The following is a 15,630-nucleotide window of genomic DNA, read 5'->3' on the forward strand; positions in this document are numbered from 1 at the left end:
CTCGTAGGAACCTTCCCTAGACAAGAATGAAGTGCCAGTCAAGATGGTAGTACAACATATGTTGTAAGTTGTTCCACGTGGTCTATGCTCTGGTCCTAATGCAACTAGTACCTTTCACTCGTAATGGACAGTGCGCAGAAAGCACGCGTGCACTTTACTATCATGAAGGGCGCCCGTCATTGGCTGAAGTTTGAGCAGTTTTCCTGATGGCTTGGTTGTTGACATTTTTTTTTTTTTATGCCTCGCCATGCTGCTTTGCCAACCTGCTCACCCTTGCACTTCACACTTACACCTCGTACATCGCATCAGTCACTTCCTTCGCCATCGTCCGCTACTTCTGAGCCCTTTCTCTACGTCCTCCTGCTCTACTCTATCCACAGCTATTTGCACTTATCCCTGCACTTCTCACCTTTGCCCTTACCATATCTTTTACTACCTACCAACATGATGCACACAGCAGCTATCGGAAGCTTTCCCAAGGACTTGTCCTTCACCAACACCAGCCATGCCTACCCTTCGCCCTCCCTCTCGCCTGTAACCACCTTCCGCACCACCATGGACTCCGTCTCGGCCGACAGTCAACGAGCGTCGTCTATCAAGAGCCTGATGGTCTCAATCCAACCCCCCGCCTCGCCACTCGACGCACTCGTTCTGGCACTTGAGGCCACTGTAGAGGAGATGAAGGAATGTAATGATCAGGACCAGCCATTTCGTGCATTGTCTACCTTGCAGGAGCAGGATGATGAAGAGGACCCTAATGCAACTGTGCCATCTTCGCCGACGTTCTTCATGAAAAAGTCCTCGACGCTGCCCTCGTTGCACCAGCTGCCGAGCTTGGTGCTGCCTGAAGCAGCCACCTCGTCTCTACTGTCACTACCCTCTTCAGCTGACACTGTAGCTCCTATCCCTCCTGCAACCTTCAACTCACATTCCCCCTCCAGCTCTTCCGGACTGACGCCAAGCACCCATCCTGGACAGACCGCCAGCCGTCGCAAGATGTCTATTTGCAGCCAAGGGTCGATGGATTCATTGTCCTCGGCCAATTCGAGCGGAGAGCGCATCGAAACGCTCGTCTGCTCTGTCAGGAACTGCTCAAAGAAGTTTTATCAGGTCGCTCACCTGCGCATCCATGAGCGGTAAGTTTCTTCGTTCTATTCCCAGCATTACCCACATACGTTGCTGGACTAAACCAGATTACAGAATTTTTGTTCTATACCTCAAGAAATATCTAATTGGGCCTAATATGCCTGGTCTATGCTCAATGCTAAATAGGTGCCACACTGGGACGCGTCCTTTTGTAAGTCCCTCTCCCTACGTCTCTGGCCTATTCGTCGTGCTTTCTGTTCCTATGTTTCCTTCCTTCTGTACTCTGCTGCAAAGATTGAAATTCTGGACATGAAAATGGAGCGAAGAGAGAGAAAAGGACATGGGGCCCATTTTCGCCATGACGGAACTTTGGAATCAAAGACACCTACGATCGAAAGGGGAGACTTGGCTTATTTTGGATGCACGCAACAACGGCGCCAGTACGCGAACCTCACTGGTCCACTTGTTTTTGGCCGCACTTGTCCTGATAAAGAAGCATACTCCCGACCAGTGAGCCCGCCTGGCGCCTAAGCCCGACAGATGGACGGATGATATCTTTTTTTTCGCGAAAAAAGATCATGTCAAGCGCGTCTTGATCTCTTTCCCAAGGCCGGTGAAGGAGCCCTCCACTCTTTCAGTAGGGTGAAATGAGCACAATCTGCTTATGCCCCCCAGACGATGTGAAGCCAGTCTCCCGCTCTGCTAGCCCAGTAGCCATTGCGCCTACTGATTCCTAAGTATCCCTGGTTTGCGAGATGTGATGAGAAAAAGGAGGCCCCGAATTTGACGGACACTTGACAGCTCTTTTCTGGCCATTATTTCTATCGTTTGGGTTTGCACTTCAACGATCTCCTCTTTCCTTTTATTTCATTATACATGGGATGCTTTACATTACACTTTTGTTCTTTCTTCATTCCCACGTTTAATTTTCTTGATGAATGCATGGAATTTGAGGAGCTTCTGCTCGCGAGCACCACAGCATGTTTACCACACTACATCGACCGTGATGAAAAGTTGGTACAACCGTCAGCGCGAGCACAGCATTTACTCAAAACCTTGGGAGCGTTAGAAAGGAAGAACGATTATGAAGAGAAGATTAAGAAGGACGAGAGATAAACAAGAAGAAGAGCTAATGGAAAGGTGCAGGATGAGTGCGTCTCATGATGCACTTATCGATCTCACTTTGATATATGCTCCACTTTTATGTCCTCTCTTCTTTCTATCATTCTCGAGTTGTTTTTTTGATTCCTCTCAAGAAATGTTTGACGAACGTATTCAGATTTTGACGACTCACGGTCTTTTCCTCTCTCTACTTTTTCCAATATTGGAAAACAACCATTGGGATTTGCTTGTTCCATAATTTTGTCCGCATCCTTTATTGCTGTTGGGGAACTTGCGTTTTGCTTCTGGCCTTGCTATCTGCTGTTGGCTTGTGACCCTATTGCACCCGATTTGATATTTTGGCTGGTTGGGGCTGTTGGTTCTCTGCGCTGTCGCTTTGTGTGCAAACCCACACAACTCTTGTGCTTTGTTACCTCATATCTTGGCCTCCTTTCAACCATGTCACCAAACCACCTGCACTGGTGTACTGGTATTGCGTGGATGGTTCCTCGGTGATGGGCTGCTGGCTGCATTGGACGGGTACATGTCTCTGTTTGCTTGGTATGGTCTGTTTTATGTTATCTAGGTCTGCCGATATGATGGATGCGAACGATCCTTTACACAACTCGGAAATCTGAAGGTATGATCTTTCAAATCGGCTGCAAAGAAAAGCGGCAGCGAACACCATTGTGCAGTTGTATTGACCAATTGAGGCTGGCTTCGATTAGACCCACGAGCGAAAGCACACAGGCGAGCGACCATTCAAGTGCCCTTACCCCGGATGCGACAAGACCTTTACCCAGCTTGGCAATCTCAAGACACACGAACGCATTCATGACGAAGTCAAGCCTTTCATGTGCCGCCTTACTGGATGCGGCAAGACCTTTAGCCAACTCGGAAATTTGAAGGTAAGCACTGCTTTATGAACAGCTCTAAAAAAAGGTTTACTATTCTTTGCTCATTGGCTGTTCTTTTTATCTTATTCGTCTTTTTCGTCTTTTATGCTTGATAGACGCACACGGCCAAGATGCACCCTGACATGAGTATCAGCGATGAGGAAATGGCTATCAAAAGCGCCACGAGCCCTTCTCACTCTGCGCAGGACCGTACCGAACGCTCTACACAGACACATCGGATCAAAGAACAAGGACATCGACAAGTAATCGCTTACTTCAACCCGTATCAACGTCGTCCCATCCATCCTCAACGTTCAGAAAGGGACGTGTTGATCAAAGACATCAGTACGATACTTCAGCACCAGGAGCGTGCTCTTGATCTGGCGCTGGGAAGCGAGTTATCAGACGATATGGAGGAGTAGAGTCGGCCAGGACCAGTGATTTTTTCTTAGCTGTTCTCGTTTTATTGCGCTTCCCTTCTGTTGTTCATATTTACCCTGTATTGTACTTGTAGTTATGCATATTGCTTCGTTCTTTCCTCTCATATTCCGCACCCCCTTCCTGTAAACCATCCAATAAATGTAGCGTGACTGTTCAGATTAAAATGAAAACACTTAAGAAAAAGAAAAGACAAGAAGGCACTCTTGCTTCATTCCACCAAACGACAATGATACCATGCACCGACGCTATCGACACGGTGTAGCTGCTGCACCACTGGCGTGGCCTGGCAGGAACGAACAGCATGCAGGAATACTCGATTTTGGCATCCTTGGTGGGGCCTCATTTGACCCGCACAAGCAGAGCTGGGCCTTTGCACGAGAAATGGAAGGTTCGCACATTATACAACGATTCGTCTTTCACCTTATAAGCGAGCAGTACCTACCAGCAAAGCGCAGACATGCTTGTATTGCGTCCTGTCGTACAAAGCTAGTGTGAGTAGAAGAATCGAAACTAACCGGGATCTATCATTAATTATTCTCCAGAGTTTGTTTATTGCCGGGCTTCGCCTTTGACACAAATGCTACCACGAGCACGACGATGGGAACCTAGGGAGGCAGAGAGATGGCCGCAGGAACGCACAATGATGTCGATTCCCAATGATTTTAGCCGGTCCAACGCCAACGTATGTATCTTCATCCGGTTATGCTGCACTGGTGCTCGTAGCTCAATAGCTAATTTTTTTCTTTTCGCTCGAGTAGGTCCGATACCTGGAGTCTGAGATGATGGGTGACGAGACCTTTACTTATATCCCCCTCCTCGAGGAAATCATCTCAGAGTCGCAATACCATGAGTACAGTTTGTCATACTACGATCCGTTCGTGGGTAATCTTTGCGCTGCAGGAATGTTTGTGGGAGTGCCTGTGATCGCAGCACCACATGGACCTAGAGGAGCCGATCTGGCGATTTCACTCATCCAACACAAACCGAAACAGCAGCCTCCGTACAACATTCTTGCGCCACGATCAGCTCTGGCCTCTTTTCCCTCACCAATCTGCCAGATCGCCACGCCCGCCCCCCAAATACAAGCATCAGAACTTGATGGTACGTCTATATTACGTCGCACGCAGTGTGAGAACTTTTCTGGGCAGAAAGCAGGAGCGTACTATACTCAACAATATTCACGTAAGAATTGCATTGCAATACCCCTTCACCATCATGAATAGAGCAAATTTTGGTCCGCACAATGGAGTCGGTCACCATCTTTGCAGCATCACCTAACGTACCTAGAGCAATCTCCAGGATGGAATCCAGCTTCGTGGACATCATTGCTCAAATACCCGCTACTCCGCCTCAATGTACAGATGTGACGATCCATGCAGCCATATCTCCATTTTCACCAAATATATATGCACTGATTGGCGATCGCGGGCGGGTCGCACTTTGGACGCGACCCATGGTATCGTCTTCCATGTCAAGTCATACTGATGAAGACGATAGTGACAACGGCGATGGAGCACATCGGCGACAACATAGTAAGGGGTTCAGGAGGAGGATAAGTCAGGACTTTTCTGGAGCTAGCCTACAGATTGAGACTTCAAAGTTTTCAGCATCGGCGGGGACATCCGAGGTTTTGGTCGTCAGGAAAGAGGATGCGAAGAGGAATGACGACCCTTGGAGGACTTGTACATGGGGCGTTCATCCCAACCAGTTGATCGTCGCATCGAGGGGCAGCATGGACTTGGTTGACCTCAGGGTATGTGTCAGACGGTTGGGAAATGACAAAGCGAACTAATCGTCAGCCTATGGATATCCAACATGAAAGGGCACGACTAACTGATTTCCACTTTATCTTCGAATTAGACTAAAGCTGTCCAGACATGTCTTTTCGAGCCGAGGAATAGAGAAACCATTCGGGCTATTCAGGAGGATGCCAAGCTTCTTCTGGCACCATTTCAGACCTATATCGCCACTTCACACCAAATTGCATGTATTGACCAGCGATTCGCAAAGAGACCCGTTATGTCCTGGGCACATCAGATGGACCGCTATATGCCTTGTGGTATTAAAGCTATGGATCTGATATCGAACGGCGGCAAATATTGTACGTTTGTTTCGTACTTGGGAACAGGAAACCGATGGTTAGTATCTTAGTTGCGACATCTACTGACGCGTAGCTTGGTTACCATACCATTTTTTTTATTTCATTTTGTTTTTTTAATTTTATTTTTTTAGCGACAGTATTAATATGGAACGAACGAGATGCTGATATTGTTGCATACAATGTCTCACTCGGATCCGATGAGCGTGGTCCGGAGCCCATGATTATGCAAGGCCGGGCACAGGAATTACCATCGTTTCATTCACATACTCAATATACCAACTCCAGCTCACTAAGAGACCCCCAGAAGCGGGCACAATTTACATACCGCCCTAACCATCAGCTCCAGCAGGCGACCAAACCACCCCTACGAGGACTTGCGGTGCTTCCAGATTCTATACTTGCGGAGAAGGACGAGGAGGACGACCAGCTTGTGGATCACGATGTTTCAGCCATGGGAAAAAAGAGCGTGTCGAGATTCTCGTTGGTCCAGTATGCATATACGGGTGCAGTGTATGCTCAGGAGATCGTGTTGAGGACAAAGCAGGAGATTGAGGCCGCGGGAAGCGATGTTCCAAAAGATTCAATCCTGGGCACAAACCTCAACCAGGATTCAGCACCCGATATCGATTCAGCAAACACGACATCATTCAAACTTGTTCAAGATCTGATTGCGAATCAATTTGAGGAGGATGAGATAGTGAAGGCGCTTCTAGAAGCGCCAAAAGGAAATACTATGGTCCGGAAACAAAAGGATGAGGAAGCGCAAAAGCTGGCGGACGATGAGAAGTTTGAAGCTCCAGAGGTACATTTACATCGCAATGCGGATCAGAGACCGCTGCTGAAGAAGCTAAAGGAATTACTACTAGTGGATCCAGAGGTCCAGGACAACAGGGATGATCGGGATATTGAGGCTATGGTGGATAAGGCCATGGATTTCATCGGGAGTATGGCCTCACCTAATTCAATGTAAGTTCTGTGTGGATTCTTGGAGCTGGGCGAGGAGAATACAAGAGTGATGGTACATATTATTTACACTCATTATTTATGTTTGTAGGCTTAAGATTATGCATGCGATCGGGTGCGATAGATGGTCGACAGACGAAAGGAGTAGGATCGCACAACTGGTCGAGGAGAACATCGAGCTCGAACCGTTCGCGACTACAGACAAAGGAGAGATTGTCCAACGCAGGATCCAGAGGACTTGGCCGATTTTAGGCGGCAAGGTCAACGAACTGTTACGAGGGACAGCTCTCACGTTGCAGACCCTCACAGAGTTTCTTGCTGATATGTACCCTCTTCCGGAAGGGAGAGCACTGGGACCGGAGCAAGGCAGCGACGGACCATCACTTACAAGTCTTCTGGAGAATCTCAGCATCCCGTCGAACCAAATATCTTTGGAGCTTATGGACGCAATGCAGGATCTGGAACAAGAACACCAACGAGGCGTTATATGGCCCACGCAGGAGTCTCGGATGATCCGATCCAATACAATACGTCGGCTGGCTCAGGAGCTACTATTGTCGGGTATAGTCGTTGTCCAGTCAATCGAGCCGTATACTACTAATGGCCAGGAAGCAACCTCATCGGCCCAGGAATACCCGACATTCCAATATCTGTTCCAGAGCGCGAAGAAGCCGCCAAAGGTCATCTTGTCGAAAGTATGCAAGGAGATTCTCAGCGACTGGAATGTGGGCGAGGATGTCACAAAGTACGCGTATCGACTGCCGGAGAGGATGACCAATCTTGTTCGACAGGAAAGCGATGCCGAGGACGTGGATGAGGAAGAGATCAAGGAGCGTAACGAGCGGTTGCTAGAATTGCGGCGAAAGCGTGAGCAGCGCGAGATCAAGATCTTGGCGGCACGCAAGAACGACCACGGGTATAATACCAGTGCAGGAGGATCTGCTTCCCAGCCCGCTGGAATCGTCACGAGCATGTTTGACTCGAGTCCGTTTGGAGAGGCAGATGATGATGGTATGTTTTCTATGCCGACCGTCATCTCGGCCTCGCAGCCCGTATCAAACGTTAGGGCTGGACTGACACCACAACGGACTAAGCCCAAGGTGGTGCCGCCCATGAAGCCAGTATTTTCAGCATCGCAACCCAATATGGTATCAGCAACGACAGAGAGAATGCCACATCCGCATGGTGTGCGACCCATGCCGTCGCATGATATTTCGTTTCAGTCAGTCAGTTTTGCTCAGAGCGAGGACTGGGAGGCGACATTGTCAATGGAGGACCGAACGCAGGCTGTTTCATGGAGCCAGGATTTTGGTACAGATCTCAGTCAGAGCGAGAGCGTGGGTTTAAGCCAGGACGCAGGGGGGGCGATGTGGAGCGCGAGCCAGCCTGTACGGGGAAACTTTGCGAATCGGAAGGTGGTTGCTGGATCAGGGTCTGGACAGGCAAAGAAGAAAAAGAAGCCGCGGTCGCAAGGATTTTAGAAGGGGCATTTGTCATGAGTCCTTTTTTTTTTTTGCATTTTAATCTTGTACATTACTAGGCGTAGCTCTTAATTGCATGCTGCAGTCTGCATGTTCAATAGAAACGACAATAGAAAGTAGAAAGTGGAATATGAAGAGATGATGAACACCCAGATGTAGCTCGCTCGGGTTCTTCGTCCCGAAAATAGGAATCGTTTGATTTTAAAATCTGCAAGGCTCAAGTCCAAAAGTGCTGCCTGTTCCCGACAAGGGCAATTCAACCCTACCACCTCCACCTCCAATGTTTCGATTTAAAGTATGAACGAGACGTACAAGAAAAATTGCCACAATGGATGGAGCGCGGTGCTATGGAGCTGTTACTCATTCAAAAAGAGGTTGATTTAGGCCTCGAGATATATATATAGCAATGGCTGAAGGGGCAACACTGGAGGAGAATACTTTCTGGTACTACGGCAGTCAGTGAAGGCATAACGCGCGTCGGTTCTCTCCATTTACAACAGCTCTCTCCAAGAGAGGAGGACTCAGGAGCAGCACTCTTGATGGCTGCGCACAGGTCGATATAGACGACCATACCCTTGAGGAACAACGCAGTGTTCACATTTGTATTGGTGAAAGTTCCAGAGTTGATAAGATACTTCTTACGGATCGCGTCGGCTTTCTCCGAAATGAAATCCTGTTTGTGGCTCCCGGTGAAAATTCTTCACCAGGTCTCCCTCAAACGATGCCAAGCTTTCAGTCCCCAGCCTCAACCTGCCATGACCGCTTGACCATTGCGTCAAAAGTGTTCCTCAGATGAAAGAGCTGCATCACAGGAATCGCACATTTTAGCCGGTCGAAACGCGTAGTGTCCATTGCACGCAATTCCTGCAACGACCTGACCCTGGATACAGTGAGTTGGTCCCCCCTGCAATAGTAATCCTTCTTATGCTGTCGAACCAATCCTCTGGCAAGTCGAATATATTCCTCATGATTGTCTCAATGATCCGGAGATTGCCCTCCAGGCCCGATTGGTCGATTTTCATTGCAGGTTGCGGGGATGATGCTGTTTTCCTGACGAATAGACACTCTATTGTTGAAATACAGGTTGAGTGTTGTCCGTTTAAGTGACCATGTCGCTGCAAGATGTCGAATAGATAAAAGTGGGAGACAGATGTTCTTGAAATATTGGCAGTTCTTGACATCGGGCGCGAAATCTCTGGTACTGGGCGGGGGCGCGCGGACCCTGCACTGGGTCTTCACTGCCAAAGGTTCTGGCCGACCACAGTGATTGCGGTGGTCCCGTTCTCGAAGATATCGATATCGTGCATCCATTTGGTGATATTTCCGATCCGGAAGGTTCGTATTATCGTAAACCAGAAGCCAATGTTGATTCAAAATTGCGGACCGAGACCTCCTTGAGGGTAGTACAAATCGTCTGATGCGACACGGGTAAGTGAGCATCGTTGAGCGGGTTGATAACGCGCTTTTCACATCCCAGGCTGGTATAAATACAGCTCCATCATCCTCTGCAGATAATTCGAATTTTGATTCTCCGGAAAATACCAGCATGCCGCCAATGGTTGCGATCAAGGAAGAGTCGGCGGCTTCCTAATCCACTCAAGATTCGTACGAGGTAGGATGCATAAACTCTTTGACGTGAAATATTTTTGGCTGAGTGTCTGAAGTCCGGATCCTCCGCGAGTTTCTTGATTTCGGTTTTCGATCGCTTGGTGACGACTTCCGCGGCGGCCTCGGTGAAGGGCGACCTCGGTGAAGGATTTGTGGAACAGGTATAGCGGTTTATTTGAGAATGATGTCATAGTCGTAAGAATGCTTCGCCCAATTTCTTGAGCATTCCAGCGCTGCTTGCTGAGCCATATCCTTCGCATATAATAGCTTTTCGAACGTGGGGTCAGATAAAAATCATCATCGAATAAACCACTGAGTCAACCCTAGAATCTCTTGACCGCTCCGACCCAGTGATTGTTTGCAATTTGTCGTTACGAGTGTTCCGAGGCTCCTGGTCCCAGCACTGGACAATGGCAGAAGGACCATCCAAATATGATGTCTGATGTCTGCGTTTATGGGTTTGAAAGCAGCCAACAAAAACGAATGAAGCGTGTCCTTCTGCGATTTCAGTAAAGTAGAAAGGGGTCGTCTGAAGCATATCGCAGTTTCTGCCCAGTATTGTATGTTTCGCGGGTGAAGTCGCACTAGGACATATTCTGAAGGACGTTAAGGAGCAGCAGAGATGGATGCGGGCTGTGACAAAAGGAGAGAGCTGAAAAGATGTGGGGAATGTGGAGGAAGAGCTGAGGGTTATGAGAGTGAATCAATTCAGGAACAGGGGGGGGGTTGGAACCTTGCAGACTTTAGAATGTGTGTTAACAGCCTTCAGGACTTGCTGGAAATTTACCCGCAATCGCCTTCTTTCAGAGAAGCCTCGAGTCCTCGCCAATAAGTGCTAGCACCAATAGTTTTAGAATAGACATTCAATTCAAAAGCTCACCAAAGCCACAATTTCCACTTTTTTTTGTTCCCCAAAGCCGATGGTCCAGGAGGATCTTATATTTTTAGAATAAGAAATCAATTCAAAAAGATTTTTGGCCAAATTTTGTTCCCCCGCACAATTTGCATGTAAACGACCGGGACATGAATGCGTGGACACGTCTATTCCTGCTGAATCATCCAAACGCGACGATCAAGTCTGCAGTCCACGCAAGACCACCACAGAACTCCTTAACCTCTCTCCAAGGAGAAGCGCGCGATTCGTTTCTGTCTCACTCCCTTCGCAATACGCTGGCTGACCTTTAGCAACCCCCCCACCCGCAACATATCCTCCTTTGGTACCTCTCCTCTTGGATATAGGATGTTTCCCCCTCATCGCCATGCTGGAACTCGTACGAATATATCCCCCAGACGCGGCGTCTATGCTGTCACTTCATCATTCAAAACCAAGATATTGACACCGGAACTGCCTCATCCGACCAAGGACAATCTATTTCTGACCACCGAACCTCCTAGACTACACGTAGCAGTTTGAGAGGGCCGGGGCCGAGCCTACATTGCTCCGAAGGCCTTCTGGGCTTTGACCTCTTGCGAATGTGTTTAAAGTTCGTCCCTGGCTTCAAGCTTATTTTTTTTTGTCTCTTTCCTTCCTTCTTTCTTCCTATCAACACCTCATTCATATCTTTTCTTTCCACGCTCCTCATTTACTTATTGCAACCCAACACTCACATCTTCTCGCTTCTCCCCCTCGCAATCGCTATTCATGCTATCATCTCAGGACTTGGCAATTGAGGTAACAATGCCTTGCCATTTCTTCTCCACGGATATGCAGAATGCCATGGTTATTCAACCCATTCAAAGACTATTCGCCATGACATTAACATACCTTTATTTTGCCTTATGAACCTGTGCTATTGAAATCGGCAGCAGCCACATTTTGTGCCGCCTCCTCAAGTGACATTGCTGCGACCTACGCCGCAACTGCAGGCGATGATGAGCGTGATTCGGGATAGGAACACGATTCGGGCGGATTTTGTGTTTTATGCGGACAGGATCATCAGACTCTTGATTGAAGAAGGTACCTTTTCTACTGCTTGACCAAAGGACGTTAGTTCGCGAGGCAGCAAAGAGAACATCCGCTGCGGACGATGTTGTGCTTCATTGCTGTTGGGCTAACGCAGAAGGATGGTCGGTTACTGAATGTAGGACTGAATCATCTTCCGGTCGTGGAAAAAAGGATCCTGACCCCGACAGGTATGTAGGAAAGGCATTTGGACTAGAGGTGCTTCACTGCTATGAATTCACCCCTCATCTTTCCCCCCCTTTGTCCCCTTGAAAATGACAAATGCACTCTCAGACCACCTCGATGAGCGTAATTTCACTTGGGCAGTGGATCCGAGCCTCTTCCCTCCTGACTTTCCTTCCTTTCGTAACTTACTCGATTGTCATTTGTTATCTTTTATGCAAATAATCACTTTCACCCCGGATGATGGGGGGATCTAGGCAACGAGTACCAAGGTCTTGATTTCCAGGGCCGGATCTGTGGGGTCTCCATCATGCGCGCAGGCGAATCCAGTACGTATAAAATCTCTTTTTCTTTTTCTTTTTCTTTTCTTTTTTGTCTTCATGCGTTGCACAGCTGTCGCTGGGATGTTATTTCCTATCATCCAGCCCGTGTGCACTTTTGACTTTACGCGATAAAGAGAGCAAAAGACATGTGTCTGATATGTAAACACGCGCGTTTCTTTCCCTATTCCGGTTGTATATGTGCAACCTTAACCCTTTTTGCCTACCCTGGGGGGGAATATACGATTTTTTTTTTTTTTTTTTTGCTTCGGATGGATGACAGTGGAACAGGGACTGAGGGATGTGTGCAGGAGTGTCAGGATTGGCAAGATCTTGATCCAGAGGGATGAGGAGACAGCCCTGCCGAAGTTGTATTATGCAAAGTTCCCACCAGACATCGCAACAAGATATTGTCTACTACTGGATCCTGCTCTCGGTGAGTTTTTGACAAGTTCGGTCTTTCTCTTCTGGATTCGTTGTGAATACGTTATCGTGTTCACTTCTCGTATTGAGTTGGTAGTATGCACTGTTCAAGACCACTTACGATTCTATTCTTTTGCTTTGCTTTGCATGCACTTGCTTGCTGTTTCTCGACCTGCACAAAAAAGCGACGGGTGGCTCTGCGATGAAGGCGATCGAGGTGTTGAACGACTATGGTGTGCTCGAGGAGAGGATCTTGTTTGTAAACCTGCTGTGTTGCCCCGAAGGCATCACTGCGGTGTTGGAGAAGTATCCGAAGATAAAGATCGTTACAGCAGAGGTTGACAGTGGATTGAATGCGAAGAAGTTTATTGTCCCAGGTCTGGGAGATTTTGGGTGCCGGTACTATGGCACGGATAGGTGAACGAAGGAGGGACGGCATGGCAGAGGGGAAGGAGACGGGAGGAGAGGAGGATTAGTAAATGTGTATCCATGTAGAGATGATGTATGTAGCTGGTGTGTTACGGACAGCATGCACAATAAATTGCCTAGTGGACATGATGGACTTGGAAGTACTTGGAAGTGGTACGGCGCAACGCGTGTTGGGTCCAATTGCTGCCTGAAAGGGGGGCGGAATGAATTGGTGGCAACCGCAAAAAGAAAATAACGAGGCTGTAGATCTCACGTGTGGGGACGAAGGCGCGAGATAACCTTATTTCGACACGATACCTTGCACACCGCTTCCATATTTCTCCATCGCCTTTTTTTTTCATTCTTCTTCTTCTCTCTTCTTAGATCTTCCTACTCCATTCCATACTCCACACCGACATTCCTCTGCATTCCATTCCTCATGTCTTCTGGCCCTGATCAGCCCCTCCGCGTCCACACTTCTCCCACCAAGGAAGCGAACGACCATCTCGAGCCTCCGAACGATGAGCAGCACGAGGACGAAGCGGCTTCGCTCGAGGTAGAATCCTCTTGGCAGGACCAGCCCGTGCGTCTCCCAGCCTACACCCCATCCTCGGCCGCGAGCGAAGCCCAACGGGACTCACCCCCAACGACGCCTGTGGACGATCCCATCCACCTGTCTGGATCAAAGAAACACTTTGGATTCTCGTCTCGTCAGTCGATCGCGTCGTCGATTTTCCCATGGCAGAAGCATAAGCCAGCCGTCTGTCATCAGTATGCACCGCACCGTCCACCCTTGAGCAAGAGGTCGAGTCTTGCGGGGCTCAAGGTCTTGCCTATGTCACATCCGGACCCAGTCAGGCACATGGATAATGAAGAGCTGGATATCCTGTAAGTTTCTGCTTACCCAAAAAAAACACGATAAAAATGACGTATCTTTGCATGATCTTTTTTGTTTTTGCTTTAGCTTCTTCCAATTGAAGGGAATCTTACCAAATCACCTATTGCCTACGTTGCAATTATTCGACAATCACAAAATAGGACACTGAAGGGTGATGATTTGAAGAAGCGAGTGCTGAAACTGCTGCATCTGATGGAGGTCCAGGATTGGGCCGAGGTGAAGGATTTTCGCAAATTGAAACTCGAGCGGATCAGTGGAGCGATGACCAACTGCATCTTCCTCGTTACGGGACCACCGCCTTCAAATTCAGCTGCATCACACCCATCATTATCAGTGGAGGAACAACAACGGCCAAAATATCGCAAGGTGCTTCTTCGTGTGTACGGCGTGGGTCTCGAGGCGATGTTCTCGCGTAGCAAGGAACTTCAGTGGCTGCACAACCTGTCGACGATGGACATTGGTCCCTCACTTCTGGGGATCTTCAAGAACGGACGGTTTGAGCAGTATGTGGAGTCGACGACGTTGACGAAGGAGGATATCCGAGACCCGAGGACATCGAGACATATTGCGCATCGGATGTGTGAGCTGCATAACATCGTGAATATTTTCCCGCCCCCCAAGGGGACGGTCCCGCAGTCACAGGAGAACATTGCAAAGTGGATCCCGTTGGCGAGAGAGGCGATTGAGAAGATTAGTAGGAAGGATCCGACAAAGAAGGAGGAACTGAAGGCTTTGGATTTTGAGAAGCTGTTGGTTGAGATTGGAGAGGTACACAAGGATCTGGCGACGGTGCATTCGCCCGTGGTCTTTGCTCATAACGATGTAAGTAAACAAGCAAAAAAAAAAAAAAAAAAAAAAAAAAAAAAAAAAGAGTGAATGGGTATTTTTATTGTTCGTTTTACCGACACAATGCTCATCAACCAACGTACTTGTCTCCCTCCACTCTCATCCGATGACATTAGACGCAATATGGTAACATTCTTCGTTCACTTGACGAATCCGGAGAATTGGTCGTGATCGATTTTGAGTATGCGGGTTACAACACTCGAGGATTTGATATCGGAAACCATTTCTGTGAGTGGACGGCCGATTACCACTCTGAGCGGCCTTCGCTGATGCACCCAGATCGATACCCGACCAAGGCTGAGCAGCTGAATTTCCTGGAGGCCTATATGGAGGCGGAAATTGCGATGTGTGGGTACCATCTGACGGCCATCAATTTGACAAAGTACTCCAAGAAGCGTAAATCGCTCACGGAGACGTTCACAAAGGGACTCGCGAGCGCTGCGCTCCAGGCTGTGAATGCCGCACAATCCTTAAGGAAGTCGCACCCTGAGTATCAGCAGACGATGACAGAGTTCCACAAGGATGAATTGGCGGCGGCGCAAGCAGTGGCCAATGATGAAGAAGCGGCAAAGGATCGAGCACAGGGCAAGGGAAACAGTGCAATCGAGAACGCGAATGCAGTGCCGAGAAGGAGACGGGAGGCTGGAGACGGTGGTGGAGGAGTGACCAAGACGGAGATCTTGGATAGCATGTATAAGGAGGTGAACAAGTTTGCATTGACGTCTCACATTATGTGGGGCCTCTGGGGCCTGATTCAGGCGACGCAGAGCGAGATCGAGTTTGATTATGTGGAGTATGCGATGCAGCGCTTTTCGGAGTTCAGGCGCCGTCGGGATGAATTCATGAACTTGTAGCTCAGTCTTCAGTATCACGATCATGTCTATTGTATGTAATAAACATTATGTTTTATAGTTATGCTTGCTGATGATGGGT

The 15,630-nt window shown here is 48.4% G+C and overlaps 4 protein-coding genes across 4 annotated transcripts; all 4 read left to right on the top strand.

Annotated features, from left to right (window-relative positions):
* Positions 1-262: 262 nt before the first annotated feature.
* On the top strand, positions 263-3,681 carry BC939DRAFT_462108 (uncharacterized protein). Its single transcript, XM_051557084.1, has 5 exons — positions 263-1,136; positions 1,273-1,297; positions 2,774-2,827; positions 2,916-3,095; positions 3,200-3,681. The coding sequence occupies exons 1-5, from the start codon at positions 445-447 to the stop codon at positions 3,503-3,505; spliced, it is 1,257 nt and encodes a 418-aa protein (XP_051408653.1). The 5' UTR covers positions 263-444; the 3' UTR covers positions 3,506-3,681.
* Positions 3,682-3,738: 57 nt separating this feature from the next.
* On the top strand, positions 3,739-8,195 carry BC939DRAFT_462111 (uncharacterized protein). The gene is made up of 7 exons (XM_051557085.1): positions 3,739-3,912; positions 4,067-4,206; positions 4,283-4,625; positions 4,748-5,277; positions 5,385-5,625; positions 5,757-6,591; positions 6,680-8,195. The coding sequence occupies exons 1-7, from the start codon at positions 3,759-3,761 to the stop codon at positions 8,067-8,069; spliced, it is 3,633 nt and encodes a 1,210-aa protein (XP_051408654.1). The 5' UTR covers positions 3,739-3,758; the 3' UTR covers positions 8,070-8,195.
* Positions 8,196-11,171: 2,976 nt separating this feature from the next.
* Positions 11,172-13,135, top strand: BC939DRAFT_414703 (uracil phosphoribosyltransferase-domain-containing protein). Its single transcript, XM_051552984.1, has 6 exons — positions 11,172-11,349; positions 11,484-11,634; positions 11,763-11,810; positions 12,060-12,131; positions 12,406-12,558; positions 12,731-13,135. The coding sequence occupies exons 1-6, from the start codon at positions 11,320-11,322 to the stop codon at positions 12,964-12,966; spliced, it is 690 nt and encodes a 229-aa protein (XP_051408655.1). The 5' UTR covers positions 11,172-11,319; the 3' UTR covers positions 12,967-13,135.
* Positions 13,136-13,302: 167 nt separating this feature from the next.
* BC939DRAFT_462117 (kinase-like domain-containing protein) lies at positions 13,303-15,608 on the top strand. Its single transcript, XM_051557086.1, has 3 exons — positions 13,303-13,841; positions 13,992-14,673; positions 14,814-15,608. Exons 1-3 carry the CDS (start codon positions 13,393-13,395, stop codon positions 15,549-15,551), a joined length of 1,869 nt encoding a protein of 622 aa, XP_051408656.1. The 5' UTR covers positions 13,303-13,392; the 3' UTR covers positions 15,552-15,608.
* Positions 15,609-15,630: the final 22 nt, after the last annotated feature.

This window comes from Gamsiella multidivaricata (genome assembly GCF_025024155.1).
Source record: "Gamsiella multidivaricata strain RSA 2152 chromosome Unknown BC939scaffold_70, whole genome shotgun sequence".
Taxonomy (NCBI): Eukaryota; Fungi; Mortierellomycota; class Mortierellomycetes; order Mortierellales; family Mortierellaceae; genus Gamsiella; species Gamsiella multidivaricata.